The 25,563-nt window shown below is 39.8% G+C and overlaps 1 protein-coding gene across 1 annotated transcript in view; it reads left to right on the forward strand.

Moving 5' to 3' along the window:
• LOC117495819 (contactin-associated protein-like 4) overlaps positions 1-25,563 on the forward strand; it is a 94,752-nt gene that overhangs the window by 49,423 nt on the left and 19,766 nt on the right. Inside the window, exons 9-16 of the mRNA XM_034147356.1 lie at positions 788-937; positions 3,995-4,157; positions 12,647-12,753; positions 18,564-18,683; positions 18,842-19,042; positions 19,756-19,918; positions 23,426-23,553; positions 24,219-24,389. Of these exons, the coding sequence (XP_034003247.1) occupies positions 788-937; positions 3,995-4,157; positions 12,647-12,753; positions 18,564-18,683; positions 18,842-19,042; positions 19,756-19,918; positions 23,426-23,553; positions 24,219-24,389 (1,203 nt within the window). The remainder of the gene's footprint in view (positions 1-787; positions 938-3,994; positions 4,158-12,646; positions 12,754-18,563; positions 18,684-18,841; positions 19,043-19,755; positions 19,919-23,425; positions 23,554-24,218; positions 24,390-25,563) is intronic.

Raw genomic sequence — 25,563 nt, forward strand, 5'->3', positions numbered from 1 at the left:
AACTGACTGAAATAAATCATTCTGTTGGAATTTTCCTAATGTGTGCCTAATCTATTAATATCGAGTGTATTGTTGACTGAAATGGCAGGGCTTTAACACTAAACGTGCAACAGACTGTTCTTTACAGCTTTTATAAACACATGTATTACTTGGCATAAAAAGCAGTTTCCTAGCCATTTTGTGTTATGCTTCATTTAGCACTTTACGTTTCGCGAGTCATTCAAAAATATTTAGTGTAAAGGAAGGATTTGTTCTTTATAAAACAGTAAGTCCACAGGGCTTAGACTTTCTCACAGTCTTGCTCAGCTGACAGGTTTCCTCTTGATAAATAAGTAGTTAATGAAGTATGGAGCTTTGGTCGAATGATAACAGGTGGTTATAAAGTGGGAGGGGGGGGGGAGTCGTAACCTCTGTCAAACCTGTACGCAGACAAGACTGCACCATTATTTTGGGAGCTCCTGAAAGCAATAAGAGTTTTGTTATATCAAAATGTTAATTCTGGCTCATTAAATGTTGAAATGTCACAGTTCTCCAGACTATTCATTATAACCTTAACTTGTGCAAAGTTTATAACACTGAAACTTATTTAGTAGTTTTATCACAACTATAAACAGCTTCACATCACCTTCATTGAGTTTAAGGTACTACAAAAAGAGTCATCATCCTGATTTGCAGTCAAACCCAAACAGCAAGGAGAAAAATCAATCGAATGACTTGTGAAACAATGACAATGTTATCAAATAGCATTTATCTTTTTTATGCCCCTTGTGTCTGTGTGTGCATGAAGGCTCAGGGCTAAATGATGGTCAGTGGCATTCTGTGGAGCTGAACTCAGAGCAAGATCTTCTGAGCATCACAGTGGACAAAAACGAAGGAGCCACCGCTCACACCCGCACCCCACTTCCTCTAACCGCAGACAGTCAACTCTTCTTCGGTGGTAAGTGAAATAAATCTTACATTATCTGTGCTGTCTCCAGGGTGTTTATTTTCAACCCTACTTTTCTGTTGTCGAATATTTACAATTGTACCTCACAAACTGCATACATTGATATTTAGGACTGGTTCAAATTCATGGGGTCACTCAGGGGGCAATTATCATCGGCAGATCTACTTAGGAGGTTTTAGTGGCACCCTCAAAGACATAAATAGGCTTTATCTCCCTCTTCATTACTTGTTCATCCTTTCTTTCACTTTCTTTAAAGTTATCTTTCTCCTCTCCTTTTACTTTCCTTTTCTTTCCTTCCTCTATGCATTTCTCGCTCTCCCATTCCCTTCGCTTTTAATTCATCCCAATCTCTTTCGTCTTTGCAGTGCCTAAATATGCTCTCCCCTCTAATTATTCCAGAAATACTCTTTTACACAGAAATAAAGGAACATGCTGTAGAGATACACAGGTTTTAAGATTAGATAACACACATTCCAAATGATAAAAGAAGTAAAGATTTAAAGGGATTTTGAATCCTAAAAAGTTAACACTGTGTGAAAACTTCTCTGAGTCATTTTTGCAGTCATGAAGAGAACAGCAAGAAACAGAAAGTCACCAAAGATAGCCCCCTTACACAGACAGTGAGGTGGAGAAAAAAAACACTTGGGAACAAATCTGCAGTGATTATCAAATGATAGGCATCTTGTGCACTTTCAATCTAAAAATGCAACTCTGCTGATGAAAAAAAGTTTTAGAATTGTATTTTCTGTAGAGCAGCGAAACAACCAAATACACTCATCATGCAGCAGGAAGAAATACGTTTATTTATTACTAGGTAAAAGTATAAATGCTATCAAACTATACTTAAAGTACTAGATGTACTAATCATGATTTTAGAATAATGTTTTGCTTTATAATATTGTATTAAAGATTCAAAGGTTTATTGTCATAACATATGCAATTATTGTGTAATGATGTATGGTATAAAAAACGTAGATCGCAGGTTCCTCAACAGTGCAATTACAAGACTATTGTGTTTTGTTCGTGAACATAGCTTGAATGTACAGTGGAGCCCTTTTAACCACATTACACACTGCTAACTTGTTAATCTGCCCCTTCCATGTTGTTCTAAATGCAGAACATTCTCAAATAAATCAGGGGCCTCTGAATTGCAGTGGAATGGAAGTATACTGTAAACTAGCAGAAAATGAAGTATCTCACAGCGATCAAAAAGGGTTGAATTACTTTCCACCCCTGACTGATTAGATGTTGTCTCTCTTCAGAGGGGAATCTATCTCCAGTGCTGAATGGTGAGACTTTTTTAAACCACACAAGTATCTTGGTAACCGAAACTGTGCCTAATAACCTAAAGGAGGCTTTTTTCAAGATAACATTAGAAGAAACACACTTTGTTGGCCTTTATCTTCTTGTGTCAGAACTTTTTTTGACATTAATTCTGAACTTGCGCTTGTGATGAGAAATATAGAAATATCCTTCACAGCTTGGAGTCAGAAAAGTCATAATCACTTAAGTGTTGACCCCCTATAGAATATCCTGGGGAAATTAACATAATAACACATTCCCAAGTGAATTCAGACATATATTATACTTATGATATGATTTAATATATTCCCCCGATCAGTGTTATTATCTGAGGAAAGGGGGAGAAGGGGGTTGTCAATTCAGCTGTGGACCAACCAGAGATGGAGTACTCGAGTCCTGGACTCGGACTCGAGTGCCGATTTTCGGGACTCGTGACTCGACTCGGACTCGCGCACTGATTGACGCGACTCGGACTTGGACTCGTGAATTCTCGCACACGATGACTTGGACTCGGACTCGGGAATTATCGCGTACGCTGACTTGGACTCGGACTCGGACTCATGAATTTTTCCCCCCACGATGACTCGGACTCGACTTGTACATTGACGCTCCGACTTGGACTCGGACTCGGACTCGAGCAAGTTTTCTATGGAGTCTGATGTCCTCTATCCTGGCGTGTGCACCGGCCGCGAGGCGAGTTCACGTACTGGGCCCCGCTATTCCAGTCTAAAGATGTCTAGAGACACACCCCGCATCGTGCTGTATGCTTTCACACATTCTGCTTCCACATTGGAAAAGAGCAGCGCAAAATGCTCTATGTGGAAACAATATTGAAGAGAAGGCTCCGTAACACATTACTCTAAACATCGAGTTCAGACATATAGGCTGTCTTGAACACTATCATCAGAGTAACGTCATCTAATCAATACATAAAGATTCAGCCGATAACACGAAAGCACACGGCTACTTAACATGCAGAATGACGTCATTTTGCATGCTAAGTAGCCATGTGCTTTCTGGGGCTAAATCTTTATCAGTAAACCGATTTAACCGGTAAAAGTTCCTTCAAAATAAGAGTCCCGATCTTATTACTATCAAAATAAAAGTGCAAAACGAAAACTTTACCATAGGAAAATATTGGCATACAAATATAATCACTTCTCTAAAAGGTAACTCATTTTAAACATAGTTTATATATAATAATAATAATAATAATAATATTAATATTAGTAATAAGCTTTATATTTGTATAGCACCTATTACAAGAATTGTAGCCAAACTCGCTTTACAGCAGTTCAATAGACAGATTAGTATAACATGACAGGATAAAAGCAATGTAGAGGAGCAGTTACATTTCAACACATATATCCATGAAGATTAATACATGAAGACTTGTGACTCGGACTTGACTTGGACTCTTCTTAGGTGACTCGGACTTGGACTCGGACTCGAACACAGGTAATGATGACTCGGACTCGGACTCGACTCGGACACTCCTTGGGTGACTCAGACTTGGACTCGGACTCGAACACAGGTAATGATGACTCGGACTCGGACTCGACTCGGACACTCCTTGGGTGACTCGGACTTGGACTCGGACTCGACTACGACTCTCCCTTGGTGACTCGGACTTGGACTCGGACTCGAAGAGTGGTGACTCGAGAGTGACTTGGACTCGTGAATTGGTGACTTGACTACAACACTGGGACCAACCAATAAGTGAGTGTTGTGTGTTTCCCTCTCCAGGTTGCAGCAGCAGTCAGGAGTGTAGGAACCCCTTCAAAGTGTTTCAGGGCTGTATGCGTCTGCTGACTCTGGATAACCAGCCAGTTGACCTGATCAAAGTGCAACAAAGGATGCTGGGAAACTACAGCCACTTGCAGATTGATATGTGCGGCATCATCGACAGGTTAGTCTCCAAAAGAACCAGCTGAATGTTTTTCTGCTGTTTACATGCAAAGTGTTGGGCTGATAAATAAGTGCAATAACTTTTATTATGATCTTCATCTACTCTGTGAATTGATTTGGTGCAAAGTAGTTTCCACAGTGAGTATTGGAATTGTGAAATCATTGATAATACAGAGACAATAAATTAAACGAGGCTAATTATCTAGGCTTGACAATTGTCATTATTCGACTCAACAGGATCAAAGGGAATCATGATTTAAATTTCAGTCAGACAACTCACGTGTTTCTTTAACATGTTTATTAGAAGCAGCATATAGTTGAGTTTGGCGTCTAGGCTCGGGCCTCATCACTCCACAGATATACATAGCACGATGAGTGATGATTAAATAACTAACCCCCCGAGCCTACAGGTGGAAGCTGGGGTGGAAGCTGGGGTGGTGGTGGTGGGGCAGGCAAGCAGCAGCGACGTGGAAGTAGCTGCAGCAAAGCAGCAGCAAGCAATGCATAGAAAGAGATCTGGCAGGTTAAATAGAGCGGCATATTAAGGAGACTCTGTTTGGTTGGTTGCAGAGTGGCAAGGGGCGTTATGTATGAATGCAGCATAAGTGCTCGAGTTGACTGCCTGAACTAGCTCGCAGGCTTCGCCCATTTGGTAATATTCTACTTTTTCCTGTTGTTTGTTTTGATATCATGCAAAACAATGCGTTTTTTCATGATATTTGCTGCCATGATAAATAGTCATTAATATAAAAAATCTGTGAAAATAGTCCCCAATAATAAAACTATTTACTTAAAACGTATTGAAAGGATATACTTTATTCTAAAAGCATTAGTAAAGATCTCCTTGCTGCTAACAAACTGCAGGTTCAGTATACCGTGGAGAGCGCTGTGGCAGCATGCAGTTTTTCATTTCAGAGTTTTCTGCATTTGAAGGCACATTTGTGAACACTTTCATATAGATGTAATTAGGTGTGGTTTATAATTGGTGAATTTTTCTATCCAGCATACACATTCTTAACAATTCTCAGTGTGTACTCAAATGTGTAGATACACATTCAATTCTACGGTCTGACTGCTTAAGTGGTAAGGTGAATGAAAGGTGAATACGAAATTCTGCTATAAGACGTGCCACGTTGCTTTATAATTAAAGTGATACAAGGAAAGTTTGTCATATTAAATATACCATCTGGCAGTCTGCTGACTGGGGCTTTTTACTCAAGGAAAAAGTTCTGGAGGAGGGTATTTCTTATAACTCACTTTTTTACTTACACACACGATTATGCAAATATCTAAATCTAAACTATCTCTCTTGGGTGGGGCGAAAAGACTTGTTTGTATCACGGAATGAAAGGGAAATCCCTCCTGGAGGCACACAAGAAATCAAGGGATTGAAAAATAAGCACCAACAACCATTTATTAATCTAGAACTCTCATCCTTGGCCACTTCAAACACTCGCTACACCTAACTGCCTTACACCCTGAAGAGAGACTGAAATACTTACTGTAAGTGCTGCTTAGTGGATTAATTAGCACTTAGAGGAAAATGTATTACTTCCCCTTGTTCACCTAAGGTGATTATCAAAGACAAAATGGGAATGATGTACCTCCTAAGTTATCATGGAGAGAACATTTTAAGTATACTACAATAGGGAATGGCTGTATAGTCAGGGATTGGGCTTCAGGTCCTGCTGGGTTGATTTGTTTTGTGCGTCTCAATGCCCCCTTTCTTTGACAAAGTATGTGTCGGGGGCACTGGTTGTTTTCACTATGTTGTTTCCAGGTCAGAGCACGAAACCAGTTTATTTCAACCCTGTCTATTGGCAAAAATGTTCTGAATGGCCAGGTTAAAAGAGCCACGCTAAAAATATTGCATCACAGAGAGAGGGATACAACATGAGGAATCGTAAAAATGGGCATAATGGCGGACATTTTCGGACTTACTCTTTTGCAACGAAGGAAAAACGAGAAAGTAGTTGCTTGTCAGATTTTTAGTTATGCAAAATTAAAAAAAGTTGTTGGACAAAGTGCCAAAGTCTGACATGAAAAGAGAATCGAGGTAGGGGGTTTGAACAAGCACTTCATTTGAAGCATACTGACACCTTTAGGGCACACTTTCCTTCGTATGCTATGAAGTCTCTGAACTGAGTGCTCCCTGCTGCCGACCTCTTTCCTTCACTGTGCGTGTTTGTGGAGCGAGAGAGATGAAGCTGTCAGAAGGCAGTCCCTTTTGTTACTGTCAGTTTTCTGACAACTTAATAATACACTTGTCAAAACACACATAAAAAGAAGCACAGGTCACCACCAGGTCCACTCCTCTTGTTTTGTTTGGCTGTCTGTGTATTTGTCTGTCTGTCAGCCAGTCACGTTACGACATGGCTGTGGCTCAGGCGCCGTTTACACGAGGAGAAAACTGCTTGTATCTGCATAGTTTCGCGTGCGTATAGCCCTATTATTTACACGAGGCCGATAGAAACTGACCCCACAAACGATAACGGGTCCCAAGGTGGATAGATTTGCAAACGAAACGCTCTGGGGGGTCAACCGAGTCCGTGTAATCACCTCTATACGAATATTTCCTGAAAAAATAACGATAGCCCCACCTCTCCCCGCCTCTCCCCACCTCTCCTGCTCACTGCTGTAGCAACTATCAAAAATAGCTGTGTTAATTAAACGCACAACGGGTTCTTGAATGAAATAATATTATAAAAGGCAAACCAGAATTGTTAACGCCCAATATACTCCTTAAACAAAATAAACAAAGTCAGATTTCATGCATTGATCCATTATATTGACAATTTTCCAGCCAAACAACACAAACAAAATTAAAAAGTCCGCTCTGCGATACACCAAACTTGTCTTTACTGCCTAATCCAGGCCATTATTGTTCATTGCTCCTGCGTCCCGTCGGCGGCAAAAAGAGAAATGTTTGTAGGCAGAGGACCGGCGTGTCCCAGTGGAGCGATCTCACCCGGTGTTTGTAGAGAATATCTCTCTTTCTGAGCGCGTCCTCTCCACGGAGACGTGCTTCTTGGTCGGTCGATGCAATATCCACAGATTCGGTTTCTTTCAGTTAACTTCCCCGTTGCATTTATCCATATGCTGAGGAAATTACTATATCCCGCTGAATACCAGCAATCGCCACACACACTTCCTCCTGTCAGTAGCTACTGCTAGTGCTACTGCTACTGACCATGCTACAGATATTAGTGCAAAATCTACAGCTCCTCTACCACAACCATCAGCAACAAGTGGACATGGAGAATTACATGAACTACATGTTGCTAAATACACCGCGGGGCATAAACAGAAGGGTAGCCATGGCAACATTGCTGCAGGGCTGCTCCAGGCTGCTCTTCTTCGCTGCTTTTGGTGTATTTTGGCGGAAGTTACAGCGCCACTTACAGTCCCAGCATATGTACTACAGCGTTTCCAGCGGCCTCGTTTGAACAGACACGTTACATGAAACGAATGCATGTGAACGGAAGACTTTTTTGAATACGCATACTGTGCATAAACGCAAACGTTCCCGTGTGAAGGAGGCCTCAGTGTGACCAGGGACTCACACACACATCCTCAAACGTGTGTGTGTGTGTGTGTGTGTGTGTGTGTGTGTGTGTGTGTGTGTGTGTGTGTGTGTGTGTGTGTGTGTGTGTGTGTGTGTGTGTGTGTGTGGTGTGTGTGTGTGTGTGTGTGTGTGTGTGTGTGTGTGTGTGTGTGTGTGTGTGTGTGTGTGTGTGTGTGTGTGTGTGTGTGTGTGTGTGTGTGTGTGTGTGTGTGTGTGTGTGTGTGTGTGTGTGTGTGTGTGTGTGTGTGTGTGTGTGTGTGTGTGTGTGTGTGTGTGTGTGTGTGTGTGTGTGTGTGTGTGTGTGTGATCGATCTGGCAGTTTATCCAGCAGGTGCAGACTGAAAGCATTAAAGTGGACCTATCATGCTATATTATAATATTATAAAACGGACAAGTCAAATCAAGCAATCTGATTGGTTCTTAGCCGTGATATACTGAGCGTATACCACGGGTAGAATTGTAAGTTACTTTTCACAACAAGTCAGTATCCCTCCGCGTCTGAGAAAAACAGTATACAGTTGGGCTGAAAAGCAAACTGCTTGCAGTTTGCTTTTCAAACTGGAACAAGAAAGCAGCGGAGAAGTAACGGGGCAGAAACCCTCCTTTTTACGCAGCGGTCCAGACATAGACATCAAACGGCAAAAACATATTCAGTGTGCAGTTCCTTTGGCATTAGGGCAGGGATATTTAGATACTTTCCAAGGTTTGACATCATGAATTGTGCTACTTTTAAAGCAAGCAACGATGTTTTCAAATCTGTAATCAAAAAGGTCTGCAAAAACATTTAAGATTAACTTCGACCTCCGGGGGGGTCTTACTATGGAGGAGTGGATTGAGGAGTGCGAGTGCCTATCTCCAGAACAAAAAGCACCTAAACGACGACATGTAGAGCTACGTGAAGAGCAGGTAGTAGACCAACTGGAAAAGTATCACCATTCAAAAGCTTTCTGATGCGGGTCTTGAAACAAAGCAGAGAAATGATGACCGTTAGTGGCCACAGGTGCGAAAGCTCTCTCCAGAGCTACTGGAAGCCGAATCTCGGGGACCGGAGAAAGTGGAGCAAAGTTGTCGACCCTCCGCTTCGCGTCGGGCCGAACCACGCCCCTTAACTGTGATATAATGGCCATATACCACGGCCTGTCGTGAGCTATTGCTTAAATATAGTATAGGACCATACCTATATAAGGCATATTTATACTTTTTTTTTTCAAAATACCAAACAGATCATGCATTTTAGCCATGCCTCATTTCGCTCAATTTGCACTTTTTTAGCCCTGTTTTTGCAAGGGCTGATTCAGTGAGAACAGCACCACCTACAGGCCTGGCATATGTACTATAGCGTCTCCAGCGCTTTCGAACGGCAATGGCCGTGGCTGTCTCCTCCTGATTGGTGGAGTTGGCCCAATAGCCGTAGCGCCACCGTCCTGACGTCAGGACAGTGTTCAAATCTGGATCAGTTTTTATCAGATCCGTTGCAGCCCCTTTTTTAGAGATTTGGGTATGGAGGAAAATAGAGAGGGTTGTGCTTTCTGACACTTGGTGAGTTCCCTGGAACACCGGGGACACATATTCATGTATAGAAGACGTACAAAAGTGCATTTTGCATGATAGGTCCCCTTTAAGCAAACTTTTCCCCTCTCTCTCTCTCTCAGCAGACAGCGGCTTTTTGAAGTCTTAGTAGGACATCCCAGTCCAGATCAGGACCTGTGCTGTGTTGGTTTAGCCTGAGGCAGTATTAGAAACCGGGGGAGATAGGATGCAAGCCCTGTGATACATTATAGCACACTGTTACACAGCGCTGGAAACTTAAAGATAAGCTACAAAGTGGCTCAGTTGATCCAGGAGTGCTGTGATCTGAGCTGTGGTGCAGTCTGTCACATTACATTGCAAAGTGTAAGTCAAGCCAGGAGACCTCCAGAGATTTATAGAGGACATATTGTTTGTGAAACTTAAACCCTTTTTAGCCTTGAAAAGATTGATACTAGATTTAGTGGTACAAGCTACATTGCAGTTCATCGTTTGACCTGCGCTAGAGTTTCTGATCCTCTCTGTAATTTTCTCTCTCTGAGTTTCTGTTTGAGGCAGCATGGTTACACTGCTGACAGCAAACTGGGTTTTGACACATGACAGAAAACTCAACCAATGCTGCAGGAAAAAGAGTTGCCTACTGTGACCACAGATGTTTTTTGCCAAGAAAAGTGGAATCCTACCCACTGTAACAGAGGGCAGTGGGAGTCTGGGCAATGTGGATGTCGAAAAGATTCAGCAAAATGGGTGCATGCACAGTCTAGGACTATACTGTTTGGGATGTAGTCAAATAATGTTCTACCTGCAGTGAAATTAATGGGACAGTTCTCTAGTTTGTTTCCCCATCTAGTTCTTTTTAGTGTGAGTTGCTGAGATGCTTTTGATTGTGACAGTGCAAGATGTAAACATGAATGGCTTTCTTATCATGTGAGCTGTAACGTTTATCTAGCTCAGGAGAGGCTCTGGTCAATGATTTGATACAATCTTTCTTCTGTGCAGTGATATGGTAGAAAGAAAATGGTTCTTACATCAAACAAGGTCTGTGGCCTTCAATGAATTTACAGAGGACCTTATGTGAAATATTAGGCTGAAAATGTTGATGATCAGGCAATTGTGTTGATAATATGTAAGATAATCATCCTAGGATAAATCTCTAGTATGTAGATTTGTTGACACTTTAGGGAAAAACAGCAGACATGCAAAGACATATTAGGTAAAAGACCTTGGCTGTTAGCTTTAACAACCGCTGTAACAGTCGAATGCCATGATTCTCAGCAGCATCAACTTTGATCTCTGCAGTGTTACACAGCTTCTCCTCTGCTCTGTCTCGCTTCAGTCCGCTGACTTCATTTCCTCAGGTTCACTGTCCGAATCTAGTCACTGCTTCCATCTTGCTGATGCTCACTTCATTTTTCCTTCCGTCCATCACCCTAAGCCTCTGTATCTCGCCTCCTCCCTATCTTCTCCCTTCCTGCCATCTTGAGGCATCCATGCTTTCTAATTTGTAAATCTTCTGACCATACCTCTTTTCTGTCATCCTGTCAAATACCTGTCCATGCTAAGCTGGTACAGTATATAGTCTCTTGTACTTATATTTTTTGTTTGGACTCTTGTGAGTTATACAACTTGAAATTATATATTGGTTAGGGTTGGGTATAGATGTGTAGTTATGGTGGTAATGCATCAGGCGAATAATGCTTCTCACAGGTAAAAGTTCATCGTGAATTAAATGATTTCTTTATCTTTGTGTCTATGTGCCCAACCCTTATGTGTTTACAGACAGCAAAAATACAGTTTAGGTGGTTAAACTTTCCATTTCAGTACCAGATTATTGGTCATTTTATCGCTCTGTCCTAAACAAAATATGCTTCCTTCTCTGCAAGATTTGCCGATAAAATCTGCTGCAAAAAAGATTCCCTTCCTGAAACATAAATCCAGTTTTCACAGTCATCCAAAGAATTTAAAACACAGTACATAAAGGTAATTTTATTAACAACATAACATCTCTGTCTTCGCAAACCGGACAGTACATACTGTGAAATGAAACTCATACTCAATTTCACCTTGCTCAAACATTAAACAACGTGGTCCCTCCACTTTTTCCTGAGCTTTTAAACATGTCCCTTTTTCTGTGTATTCACATCTCCTCTCGAAAATAGGTTTTGGATAGGATGTTCTGACAACAAATACATAATTCAGTGTCTATACACTGTAACAGGTAAACATTGTAAATCATTTGGTGTTCATTTCTTATTTAAAGGCTTAGGGTGAGACTAAACATTCACCATACTGTATAAGTGTTTACTAATATAGAATGTCTCTTGAAATAAAGCTTTTTCTCTGGTCTCTGATTAAATAATGAGATATTACTTATTAGAGTTCAGACTCTGTATTTTCCATGGGTGTGCAATTTACCGTTTCCTGGTGGCTCACCCAATTATATTTTTGTATTTATCTAAAAGTCAAACTCAGCTGGAATTGGACATTAATGTGAGATTGTAAAGATTGAATCACCGTTAATGTAGTTCTCCTGTGTTCATTCTGCTTATGCGACCTGTATACAAATTAGCTTATTAACTGCAGTTGATTAAATTGCATCTGGTCCCAGCTTAATATACAATACATTAAACCGTTTTGCAGCTGACTTGCTAATGTTATAGGCCTCACACAGCAAATGACCTCCCCTCACCTCTAATAGCACCACTTCCACCACACACACATTCTCCTCCTGTGGAAGCACTACAGACACCACACACTGCATTCCCTGGATGGATAGTCACAGATATGGTTCTCAAAACTTTCAACAATCAAAACTAAAAACTAAATCAAACTAATAGACATCATGGTATAGGAAACGTAGATTAACAATGTGAAATGTTGAAGTATTCTGTAAACTGAATTGTTATTGGTTTCACTTTGTGTCTGTGTAAATGGTAAAAGTGTTATCAGAAGCTGTAACGAATAATGTGCTGTGTGCATCTTCAGCAGATGGGAGGCTGAGGAACAAAATATGTCTCCTTTTCTTGATAAAAGGTGTAAATAAATAATAAAAGCCTTTGTTCTTGGAAAGATGGGTTTGGTGGGAGTTTGAGAATGTTGTCTCTGGCTGATGCAATGTCAGTTAACACAATACTAAGAAAGGCATGTTTCAACGTCAGCTTTTTCTCAGAACATCCACCTCCACTCGACATGAGAATAAAGAAGTCTTCGTTTAAAAAGATTGAAACTTTTGTTTTAAGACTGCTTTCATTTAGATCCCCCCCACGCACCTGCTCATCAGAACTGGCAGGTGTACTGTATGCCTGTTGTTGATTATTGTACCAAAGTCCTTGAGAAACTTTTCAGATAACTTCTCACAGACACTCTCTATCTGTGTCTTTGTCTCTGCCTGTCTGCAGGTGCTCTCCCAGTCACTGTGAACACGGAGGCAGATGCACTCAGTCATGGAGCATCTTCCACTGTAACTGCTCCAACAGTGGCTACCGAGGAGCCACCTGTCACAGCTGTAAGTATCCAGCACCTGGGCATCTGCAGGTCTTTAAAAGCCTGAGGCGTAAAATACAATTATGAAAATTAAATGTATTTAATTTTAGGTTGAAAAGGGGTCAGCTATTTTTGAGGGTTTTTATTATCTGACATTATGCTTTAATTTAGGTTGTAGTCACTTAAAATACATATCATCTGATTATTGTGTTTGAACAGTTAAGGTGGCCTGGGTTGCAGTTTTTAATCAATTTTATATACATAATAATAATAAAAGCATTGACAAGGGGCAACTTCCAAAGTATTCACAAGGGAATACAATTTGACCCATTTGATTTGTTTAGTTTCAAGTTTTGAAGGTCACCTATTATTACTTTTTCCATGTCTTTTATACATAAATGTGTGCCCTTCTGTGAGAGATTTGAACAAATTCAGGAAAAAATATTCTCTCTCTTTTTGTCCTGATCCATCTATATAAAAACCTGTCTAAAAATGAGCTGATCATCATGATGATTCTCAAAGGGGCTTGGCCAGCAGCAGCTCATTAGCATTTAAAGCTAAAGACAGAGAATCAGCACTTTTGAAACAGGGCTGAAACAGAGGGGATTATGGGATGCTACAATGCATGATCTGTTTGGTATTTCAATCCAAACACTTCAGAGACATGTTTTGTATATAACTGAGAACTATAATATAATGTTGAAAAAGAGTATAATCGGGCACCTCTAAGTATAACAAATAATATAAAAATATGTTATTTTTTTATTTAGCTTAACACTTCATAAATCATTTATATAACAAACACAAATACATATAAAATAATGAAGAACACCGTTAAGACTATACTTCCCTTTTCTCCATTTGATAAGGAGACAAAAGTGTGTGTTTTTGTGTCTTAAGTTTAAACAGTTAATTACAATAATGTGCACATGAATATAGTCATAACCTTTCTCCTTTTGTCTCCGAGTGCAACATTTTAATAGTAGGCTGACATCAAATGTTCACACATTGCGAATGATTGGGTTAATGAGGATTAATACAGGATTCCAGACATGATTTCACTGCTTCTGCTTCAATAACTGGGAGACCCCATGTCTCCTAACAATTAATTTCCTTTTCTTTTTTTTCTATTCCATTGTTTCAGAACTTTAATTAGCTAAGTTCAGTTGGGAATAGAATAAACAGATTGTCTGTGTATTATAATTAAATTTCTATTTAATTTTAAAGCCTTCAATTCTTTTGTTTTTGGCATTTTGAGACCTGCAGATGGCCCACTATCTCTTTATTAAATGTGTGTTCATATTTCTGTGATAGGTATGTGTGTGCAACAGTCTTAACTGACAAGAAAGGCTGCTTTTCTCTCAAATCTTTTGATCTGCATCATTTTGTCGAAGAACAAAGACAATCAAAATTGTCAAAAACAAGATAAAACATTACTTGTTAGACGCTTTTATCCAAAGAGACTTACATACTCAATACTGTGGACAATGCCCACAGGAGCAATTTGGGGTGAAGTGTCTTGCCCAGGGACACAACGACATGCTGACTGCAGTGGGGTTTGAACCTGTGATCCCCTGATCCGAACACCAACGCACTAACCCACTGCGCCACACGCCTCCCTACATGATTTTAGTTCAAAATTAGCAAAACAAAAACGGCATTAGCTTTCTTTCTCAAACTTTTACATTACCTCTCAGCCTGTGGGGACACATTTGGCATGGCACCTCTCAACAAAAACAGCTTGAAACATAATACAGAACTAAAGTGTCACTTTATCCACTGAGAGGCAGCTGAAGAAAGAACAAAGTCATCCTGCTGTAGATGAAAGCCACAATGTTCACCTATTTGAAAATGGCACACATCAACCCCTGATTCGGAGCAAGTGGCGTGAACTTTTTTCTACCCATTGATATTTTCATTTTAGAGGTATGAGGTTTCTGTGAAGTCCCTGTAAATAGGTTATTTTAATTTAAATCTCTAGCTTCTCCTGATGTGCTGCTTTTTCACAGCTTCCTATATGTTTAGGGTTCATCTTGATTCCTGTAGACCAGGGGTCTCCAACCTTTCTTCATCTGAGAGCTACTTTCAAAAAATGAAAGTGGCCAAGAGCTACTTGCATCACATCGCTTACATTTATTCACATAGCCCTCATCAGTTGAATTAAGCTATACCTTTGTACACGTGTGAAATTGCAATACCTAAAGCTTATCAAAAATAAGGTCCAAGAAAACGAAGATTTCTCACATATTATTATGGCCCACATAATAAGTACATCACTGAACATTCACATAAGTGTCCTTAATCACCACCTTACAAGCATTTCACTCTTTTTTTAGTGAGATGAATGGCACTGCATGCAGTCCACCATAGAGGTGTATGCTGGACCCACTTAGGTTCACTAATAGAGTCATTTAAATGTTCATCAGTCGGTCTTGTTCTGTATTTAGATTTCATTCATGTCAGAAAAAGCTGCTTCACAAAGGTATGTAGAACAGAACCAAATAAAGCAGACATTTTCAGTGCTGCTTGGTGAATGTTCTTATAGTTTTCTGGGTCTACAAGGCTCCAGAAATGTTGTGAGTTTTGCTGAGACTTAAGCTGAACATTATTTTGGAGATCTCCACAGGATTGACACTGAACAGTTGTTCAGCCATCTTTTTCTTCTTCTTCTTCGTCTTGACATTAAATTATAAACCATAATAAATCAATTGTATAGGTCTAGCCTCCGTATATCTGTGTGTGAAAATGGTTCCATTCTCAAAAACAAAAAACTAATACTTCTGCTCTGCAGTCTAGCTGCAGCTTCTAGCTACGGTCTTCTGTTAAAAAAAAGACACTGAATGTCTTGAATGTGGCATCACACACATGACTTGAGTCTGAAAACAGCAGGAGTATTTACAATAGCATTATAAAAACAAAAATAGTGCATGTGGGTGCACACTTACATTATCTGTCTTACTGTTACATAAATCCCATGAATGTATGAGATTAAGTTAGCTTCATCATATCTCAATCAGTGATTAAGTGAATAATAAAGTTTCTATCGGGTCACTATCAGCCTGTCACTCATTATTTTCAGGGAGGGGGCGGGGTTTGGAGGAACGGAGAGGAGACGGTGATCGCGGAAGCTTTCCTCCTGCCTTCACAAACTTTACACAAGTATTTATCAACTGAAAATAGCAAGAGGACATTCATACTCTGCAATCCAAGACTTGATTAAATCCACCAAAAACCTGACATGACGATAACGAGTGTTTTTCAAAAAACACAAATCCCTCCCTGTGTGTCTCTGAGGCGCAGCGACAGGGCCTGATTCAGAGCGGGTCATTCTGCTGTTGGTTCTGGACTGGTGTTGGTGGAGAAAGCAGACTGCTCCGTGTGTGATGTCGCTGTGCTGCTGTCACGTCTGTTCCTTGATCTCTGCGTCACCGACCATTTGATATTCATGTGACAGAAAAAATTCTAAAATAAAAAAACGTTATGGTCCAGCCGCGGCCGAAAAATCAATAAGCAACCTTACTACGCTATAATCGATAATCGAGCGGCGAGCTACTGAAAAGCTGCCCGCGAGCTACCGGTAGCTCGCGATCGACGTGTTGGAGAGCCCTGCTGTAGACTATAATTTGACTGTTAAATGTTTGAATATATTGTTGTTTGGGGTAAAATAGTGAAATAGTCTACCTTGTTCATGGAGTTAAATGAACTTAATACTCAGTGTGAAGGCATATTTCCTCTGATAATCTAAAAATGATGCAAACCGCTGATAGAAAAATGTATATTTGTTTACTGAAACAATTGTGTTTACCTCTTACTGATGGCTATGTCTGGTAAAACAACTAAACACATTTTTCTGCAGCATTAGCCGAATATACCTCATTTAAATAACACAAGTTAAATGAACCATGAAATGAGGCATAATCCTTGAGTTTTTGTTGCTAAATGTTTTCATTTTGGGGGAAACAAACTCTCGGGTTCCCACTTGAAAGAGTTGTGGAGCTTCTTATATTGAGTCACAATCAACAATACAATTGTTTCAATAAAACGGAATTAGAATGAAATACTTCTTGTTAGGCCCAGAACAAACCTCTATATTGTTTAACTCCTTTACAAGGTTTCGTAACAATCGATAGAAATGGAAAGGAGAGAAGAGAGATGAAACCATAAAGAATGAGGATTGGAAGAAGTCAGAGAGAAAGAGAGAGAGAGCGATAAAGAGAGTGTAAGGGGAAGAAAAGAAGGGGGAGACTAGCATGTGAGAAAATGAGTGAGCCCTAAGACAAATTGTTCTTTCGACATAAATGGATTTCAACGTACTGCCTGTAGTGTTTTAGGTGAGTCAAATTAGAAATTAAAGAGATTCTGTCTTTGATTACACCGCCAAGCATTGATTGAATCCTCTACGCGCTGGTGGTGTGATCAGCTCCGGGCCACCACAGGTACATACATATATATGTACACACACAGCTCACCTCTGGATGACAGTAATCGACTCAAAACCTTTTCTAAAGCTTTCTATATCAAGGGACTGACTATAGAAAAGTCTGACTGACATGAACAACAGCAAAAATGGGGAAACTTTCTTCCACTGTTAAAAAATGTACTCCTATGACTTCTTTCCCCAGCACTGTATATTGTAGAGTGTGTGTTAGTCTGAGTGTGCATGTGTGTGCAAAGCTTATCCAACCAGAGATATTCCCATATTTCAGATTTCACCTAATTTAGTGCAGTTGTTGACGGATACATTTTTTCACACAACTTTTTATTGTTGCTTAATGCAGTTTTAAAGGGTCCCTATTATGCTTTTTGGGGTTCCCCTTTCCTGTTGTGTCATATAGGTTTATTTGCATGTAAATGGTCTGCAAAGGCTAACAAGTTCCCTCCATAGTGAGGTGTCTCTCCCACCACCAGCAATTTATATCTAAGAGGCATTCACAATATATTGTAACATGGTTTGAATAAAGAACTAGCAGCTCTCATCAGGGTTGAGTTTGTTCTGATTTCTTTGCATACTTTTAACAGCAACATTTGAGGATGTTGAGTCAACTTTAATGTTACAAAATGGGTGGTAGGCACAAATGACTCAAGTGTTTTGCCCCCTCACAAGTTCCACTTCGGTTGAGTGAGGAAACTGAAATATTTGTTAAACAAAGTCATGCCATCGCACCAAGAAAATATGATAAATCAAGCAAGATAATCTTCACATTTGTGGTGGAATATTATTATTTTTTGGGATCTGGTAAAATCATGACAAATTTTGAAATTCTCTTACCTGTGATGCACAGGTTAAAGGTTCACTGAATATACAATTGATTCACCATTATGATTTCCTCAATATTCATATTGGAAGGATTTGATGCTATCTTTATGAACACACCCATTTTCTTTTGTCGCAGTGTTTGTTCAGGAGGCGCTGTAAAGTCAAACACGTTCCTTGTTGGCTTTTAGTTGTCAAGATAACATTGGCTTATGGATGCGTAATCTTCTCAGCTACTAACTGACTTCCAACATCAGATCACACTCTGCATAAAAAATGTGACGCTAAGCTTTCTCCATCACTCTGCCGATTCTCTGATGCCAACACTGTTTGCAACTCCTTTCTCCACCCAAACCACTCGAAGCAGAGCATTGTTGGCCACATCTAACTGTAAAAATTGCCAATAAATATCTAATTCTTTGTTTTTAGTGGCTCCAAATGAGATGAAGCCAGCAATGTAGACTGATAGTAGTGTTAAACCTTGTTTTAAGGAGTTGATTGCAGCGATGTTTCATCACAAATCCCATTGTAAAAAAGTTATTATTGGTGATATCCTTTTATTGCATTTTCTATCACAGCGAGATATGAACAGTCATGTGAGGCGTACAAACACAGAGGCAACACATCAGGACATTATCACATAGACGTGGACGGCAGTGGACCAATCAAACCCCAGCTCATCTACTGTAACATGACAGGTAACACACAGATACACACAAATACAAACATACACACAATTTGATTCACCTAATCTCTTCATGTTTGAGCCTTTATACCATGAAAGCGCCAATGTATTTTGTATTTATGGAATTTTCTCTTCCTCTATGTGTCTCAACTGTTTTCATCTCTCCCCCAGAGGACATGGCATGGATGGTGATCCAGCACAATAACACCGAACTGACCAGAGTGCATTCGTCCCCGGAGAGAAACCAACATGTGTCACACTTTGACTATGCTTCTGAAGAGGATCAGTTAACAGCAATCACCAGCCAATCAGAGCACTGCGAGCAGGAGCTGTCCTACCACTGCAGGAAGTCCCGCCTCCTCAACACGCCAGGTAAGACTTTACTGTGCGTCCCTACTCGCATAGTATCCGAGAAACAAAATATTGCACCCAAACCAATTTGCTGACACAAAATTATTTGAGGCATAAACCAAATGGCATTTTGTAGGTTGTTTCTTAGTTGATGAGATGAGATTTTAGCAAGGACAGTGAGATATATACGTTTTCTTGGTATTGTTTGTGTTGTGTTGTTGTATTGAGTGTGTTTGAGAAATAGAAAAACGTGGAGGGGTGTTGTTAAAAGTCAACAGCGAAAAGGCACAACGTTTTGATGAAGTAAGCTTTATTATTTATAGCTTTAAGTTTCTGTCTCTGAGGGTTTTATGTTAGGGAACAAGAAAGGGTGGTGGGAATTGCTGATTTGATTTGTTTAGAAACTCATTAAAACACCAATGAAGTTTAAAATGTGCATTTTCTCCTCCTCACATTGAAGCAGTTAAAATATGTCTGCATAATGCCATTATTCCTCAACTTATTCATGAGCTGCTCTTGTTTGTTGCTTTTTTGCAATGCTTTCTTTTAAAAAAGGACAAAGAAAACACAATAGAATGTGTTGTTATGAAAGTATCGATGAGTGACAAGTCTCTGGTTCTACAGTTAGTGGGATTCATTGTCTTATCTTTGTGTCGTTTACTGTGAAATCCATCTTTGTTCCCAGAGAAAAAAAATGATATGTGATTAATGGTTTGTATTTGTGTGTGTTTCAGAGGGTGCTCCGTTCAGCTGGTGGGTGGGGGGTCCGGGTCCAGGTCAGGTCCAGACGCATTGGGGCGGGGCTCTGCCCAACAGCCGGCAGTGTGCCTGTGGCCTGCAGGACAACTGTCTGGATTCAAATCACTACTGCAACTGTGACGCTGACTACGACCAATGGTAATGCACTTTATCATGTTATTGTGTCCCTGAGTCACAATCCATTACATACAAATCCAGTAAAGCACTTTGAAATGACTGTCTATCAAATAGGGGTCATCAGGATTGGACCTATTCATTTTCAATATTAAAGGACCCATGTCATGCTTTTCCGGTTATTACCCGTCCCCTTGTGTGTTATGAAGGTTTTTATGCATGTAAACGGTGTGCAGAGTCAAAAACCCTCAAAGTACACCCTGTAGCGAGTAAAACTCTAACACAGAAAAGACCTGTCTATGCTGCCCCAAAACGCCTCTGTGACGTGTGAACACCCAAATCAACAACAAATGACCGGATTCGCCCCCATTGACTTGCATAGAGCTCCCTGAACGCTGGTAATAGACGAGTTGGGATCGCAGAGAAATGCTCTCCGCAGACCCATTCTCACAGCGTTCTAAACCTTTTTCCACACAATAAGCCATACTTATTGTTTTTACTTCGGCTGTGAGTGTTTGTGTGTGCTCAGGATGAGTTTCGCTTGTTCTCGCTGTATCGCTGACCCGGAAACCTGTCCGCTCCTCGCAGCAGCTCGCAGCGGCGAGCAGCAACGAGGGAGGGGGGCAGGAGCTCCAACAAGACGTTTAGGACAGAGAGTGAATACCTGGTGAATACACATACTATACAGAGATGCTGTATGAGAAACCAATGTGAGTTTGGAAAATTGCACAATTTAAATCTATTCTAGTAGACCTCAACAATGGAAATATGATAAGTATTGCTTGATAAGGTGTCATTATATTCTGTAAGGAAATGAATGAAGGAAACGTATAATATAAAGTATTCATGATAACAAACAAGGTTTTCTTATAAAGAAAATGTGAGGCAAAGAACAATGAAGCATGAAGCAAAGTGAGGCTCACCAAGTGTTTTCCAATATCTTTTTTGGTACATCTGAGAAAACAATTTTGCACCGAAGAAAATACTGGAGGCTTTGTTGTCTTTTTTTTCAGTTAAAAATCATGTTTAGAGTAGCTTCACAAACTCATAATGCAGATTGTATTTTGAGTGTTTGTGTAAAAACGAATATGATACTAAACTTGTTTTCTATGAAAACAATGATTTATTGAAACCAGCATAATACTTCAATTTTCTTTTGAGAACAAATATCAAACTGAAATATATTGCTTCACACTCAAGTTGTCCTGCTCTCCTGTTAGATAAGAGCCATGAGACATCAAGGATGAATCTCAAAATATTGTAACATTCCTCTATGTTTTATTCATTCCTGTATTTAAAATTATTTTATCCATGCTGTTAGCAATTCTCTATTTAGGTCACATTTCCCAATCCTGCTCTGCCGTTAGACCTGTCTTCCCATACTGTATCCAATCCTACTGTCTGCATAGCCACAGGGACCTTATATCTATTATCTGGCTGCCAACATTTGTGAAAAACGTTCTTTGCTAATTTAGTTTTAACACTTTTCCCTGCAATGAATATCTCATCACATACATCATGATGCAGCGCTGTGTGAATACAGTCTTTGTTGACACGATTTTACAGCATCAACCTGACTGCTAGAATTGAAAACACCACAGAACTGAGAAAGTGAAAGGTGGTGGTGCATGTGCAGATGAATCACTCGACCTATACGTCTGAAATGCTTTTCATCATTTCAACATACACCTCATGTCCCACCTTTTCTCGCACGGGCAAAACACAACAATATTCACAAAACTGTGTCTCAGGGCTTTTTAACATTTAACAACCTATGAATGTGTCATACCCACTTAATGTGAAGAAACTCAGCTAACTGACGATATGAACAATTTTTACCGAAACAAAACACAACTCTAACGCCGATCGTCTGAATTAGCACTAAGCGAAAGAGTGCTAACGCACTTAGCACATAACTCACGGTAGCAATATTTTATACTTCATCGGATCTGCACAAACAAGATACCATAGGAAAGCTGATATTCCACAGATTCCAATGGTATAAGTATCATCACTGTGCGACCAAAACCCGTGGCAGCGAAGGCAAGCAAAGACAACACACAACTTCACTTTACGTGGCCAAAACGGCAAATACGTCTTACCTTTTTTCTGATCAAAAGTTGTGTTCAAGGGCATTAAAACGCATAGAAACGCTGCTGAAGGTTAATCCAATGTCTCTGTGTCACTTTGAAATGATTACTGATAATCCATCATAACATTTTGTCAATAAGAGTAGTTTTCATAATAGTGTATGAGAGCTGTAACCCAGCTTCAGGTTTTGGGCATGCTGGCTGTGCATCACTCTCATTCACCAATGGTAATGTTTAGATGGATTTAGGAACTTCCCCTCGATTCTATTGGCTCTAACGGTTCAAAAGTGGTGTCAATCACCAACATCGACTGATGGATTCCAGAGATATGGCAAATCCACCCAAATGACCCCAGAAGTGTTTGTTTTTTTCTAAACCTCAATTTAACTTGTTTTGTTTTGCATCAATCTTGATACAGGGTACTGTAAAGGACTATATGTTATAGTTTGGATTCCTAAAGCTTTTAGTCTCCGATCCCTTCATTCAAGGGTGGTTTTCACTATAAGTAATGGGGTTTTTTTTGGACGGAAACTATAATTTACATTTCTTTACTATGTTCAATCTGAATTTACTTTAAAATAAAAACATCTATATTGATTCTGACTATTCTACATCCAACTCACAGGTTTATCATTACTTTGAGAAAAAAGATTATTAATTTACCCCTTTTAGAAGTGAAGATATAGTCATTTGTTCTGGGCATGTCATGTGTAGTCTGAATTCTTTAAGCATTGTCTGTCATTTTATTATGATTGATAGAGATACTTTAATGATCCCAAATTGGGAAATGATTATGTTACAGTAGCAGTAGTGCATTTAGGCATTAAAATATTAAAATAAACAGCAAACTTTTAAATATAAACATATTTGCAGTAGAAGAAAAAGACAAGAAATCATTAAACACACCGGGAGCTCCTGCAACAGGCTGCCAGCTAGCGCAGCGCCAACAGGGAATATGTCTATATTAATATATAGTATAATTATTCATATAAATTCGTATTCTTTTCAACGTCATTCTCCGACTTTTATCACTAATAACCTCCTCCGCGTCTTCTACTTCTCTGTCCCTTTCCCTTTGCTCCTCTCCGTCGTTATATTCTTTCCCCCTTCTTTTAAATGTTCTTGTTACTTCTACTTCTTGTATTTTGTCCCTTCTCCTTTTCCTTATTTTTTCTCTCCTTTCCTCTACTGCTTCCTGTATCATCTTTGGTTCTTATTTATTCTCCGCACCCTCCCCTCCGCCCTCGCTTGTTCTCATCCTTTTTTACTTCCTTCTTCTTCTTGTCCTCCTACATATTCTATTTCCTCTTATCTATCCTCTCCTCCTTTCACTCCCTTTTGTCGCCCTCCTTGTTCTTCATCCTCCTCTTACATGTCTCTTCTCCTCCTCTTCCTCCTCCTCCTCCTCCTCCTCCTCCTCCTCCTCCTCCTCATCACACAGGGCTAATGACTCGGGTCTGCTCACCCATAAGGAGACCCTCCCGGTCAGGTCTCTGGTGCTGGGTGACGTCCGGCGGCCCGGGTCAGAGGCTGCCTACAGGGTGGGACCCCTTCGTTGTCATGGAGACAGTAAGTCCTTTTCAGTTGCTGGTAATAACTTTAAATGCTGTTGAAACGTTGTCATTCTCCACACTAATTGGATAATTTGTACGTGCACATATTGAGTGTTTTTTTAATGGTCTTTTCATATATTTTGTATAATTAGATTCTGTATGCAGTAAACTAAACCAAAGGAAAACCTGGTATCCTAACATCACCCTGCCATTTAATTTCCCCAATGAAAAATAGACTGCAGCGAATTACACCATCTAATTAGCATTACAGCACCTAAAATATGACTCTCCTTATGCTCTTTAATAACAACTTCTAATGAAAAGCTATTTAATAAACTAATTTAAGTGATATACTTTTTTATCGTGTTTTAATTGCTTCTAATTTCAGATTTGAGTTTAATGAGTACATTGATGAATAAATGTATGCCATGCCAGATAAATCAACATAATGAGAAAGTGTAACTGGAGCTTTTCCTTGGTTCTCAGCTAATTAGCGGAACAGTTGGTGCATTTGTTTACTACACGATTTTCATTAAAGAGCCATCATAATGAGATTCCTCATATTAAGCTTTGATTACAGAGTGGTTTATCCACGATGCTGAAAAGGAACGTTTTTCATCCTTTTTATATTAGAACAAATGATAGCATATTGAGTATTCAAGCACTTTGTTTGTGTTTCAGAGAACTTCTGGAACGCTGCGTTTTTCGACAAGGAGACATCTTACCTTCACTTTCCCACTCTCCATGGAGAGCTGAATGCAGACATCTCCTTCCTGTTTAAAACAACATCCTCCTCTGGGGTCTTTCTGGAAAATCTGGGCATCAAGGACTTCATCCGGATCGAACTCAGCTGTAAGTGACAACTAAACAACGTTCTGCCTTTTTAATATAAAAATGTTTGGGTTTGTTGTAAAGATTTGGTAGTGGGAGACTATGAAAGAGGACGACATGAATCAAAAACATAGTCATGTTAAAGTCATTTTAAGGAGTTTTTTGGCAAAAACTATGATACATGAGAAAGTTTCTCTAACCTTCAGAATTATGTTTTTCAAAGGACAAGATGTTTTTGTGCCATTAGCAAAGTAAAACATAAAAACCATGATCTTTCCCTCAATCTTACCAATTCCAAGAAGCAGTTTTAGATGCATCTCTTAAATTATATCCTGCAGAAAAAGCTTATACTTTGGGTTCTGAATCATTAATTATTCTGCTGCGGATACAGATGTTTTGTATGTGAGTGTGTTCATTGTAAGTAGAAGAATGACTCTTGAAGGTGAAGTCTAAGAAACAAATGTTACTATATTGGTTACATTCGACAGGTGACCTGTGGAAAAGTAAAGCTTAATATCTCTACAGTACATCCTTACTCACACACACACACACGCCAACACACACAGGACAAATGGTACGCGTCCTCCTTTGGGAAACCCCAGCATTGTTACAGTAAAGCGCATCTCTTATCTCACTAAACTGCCTTTATTATGACAGCTGAAGTCGGGATGACTCTGTATCATTATTACTGCTGTTAACACGACTGCAGCTAGGCCAGGGGAAGCCTCTAAATGTAGTTATGCCTCTGGATGTTTTTATCAAATTGTTGCTGCTTTTCCTTCACTGTCAGCATCCTCCATGAGGGATGATGATGTGAGAGCCACCACTCTGCTAACTTCACCCCTAGATGTGGAGCAGAGGCACGCTGGCAGTGTAATGATGGATGAGCGTACTCCACGTGGCCTTCAGCTCACCTCTCTTTATTATAGGTTAAGTTTTTTAACCTAATAGAGCTGTGAAGATTAATGACTACAGCATGCTAACCTACATTATATTCTGGAGTCTCAGTCCCGCTGGAATGGCACACATATCTTAACAAGGAAGGGCACTGCTTTGGATTCGTTTCCACCAGATGACAACTATATATTCTCCTGACATTAAATTGCTTGCCGCTACGCAACGTACGTCTTTCTGGGCATTTATCTACAAAGTCTCTGTTAGGAAGTAAAGAACATACAACTTACAGTAAGTAGTG

Source organism: Trematomus bernacchii, unplaced genomic scaffold (assembly GCF_902827165.1).
Source record: "Trematomus bernacchii unplaced genomic scaffold, fTreBer1.1, whole genome shotgun sequence".
Lineage (NCBI taxonomy): Eukaryota > Metazoa > Chordata > Actinopteri > Perciformes > Nototheniidae > Trematomus > Trematomus bernacchii.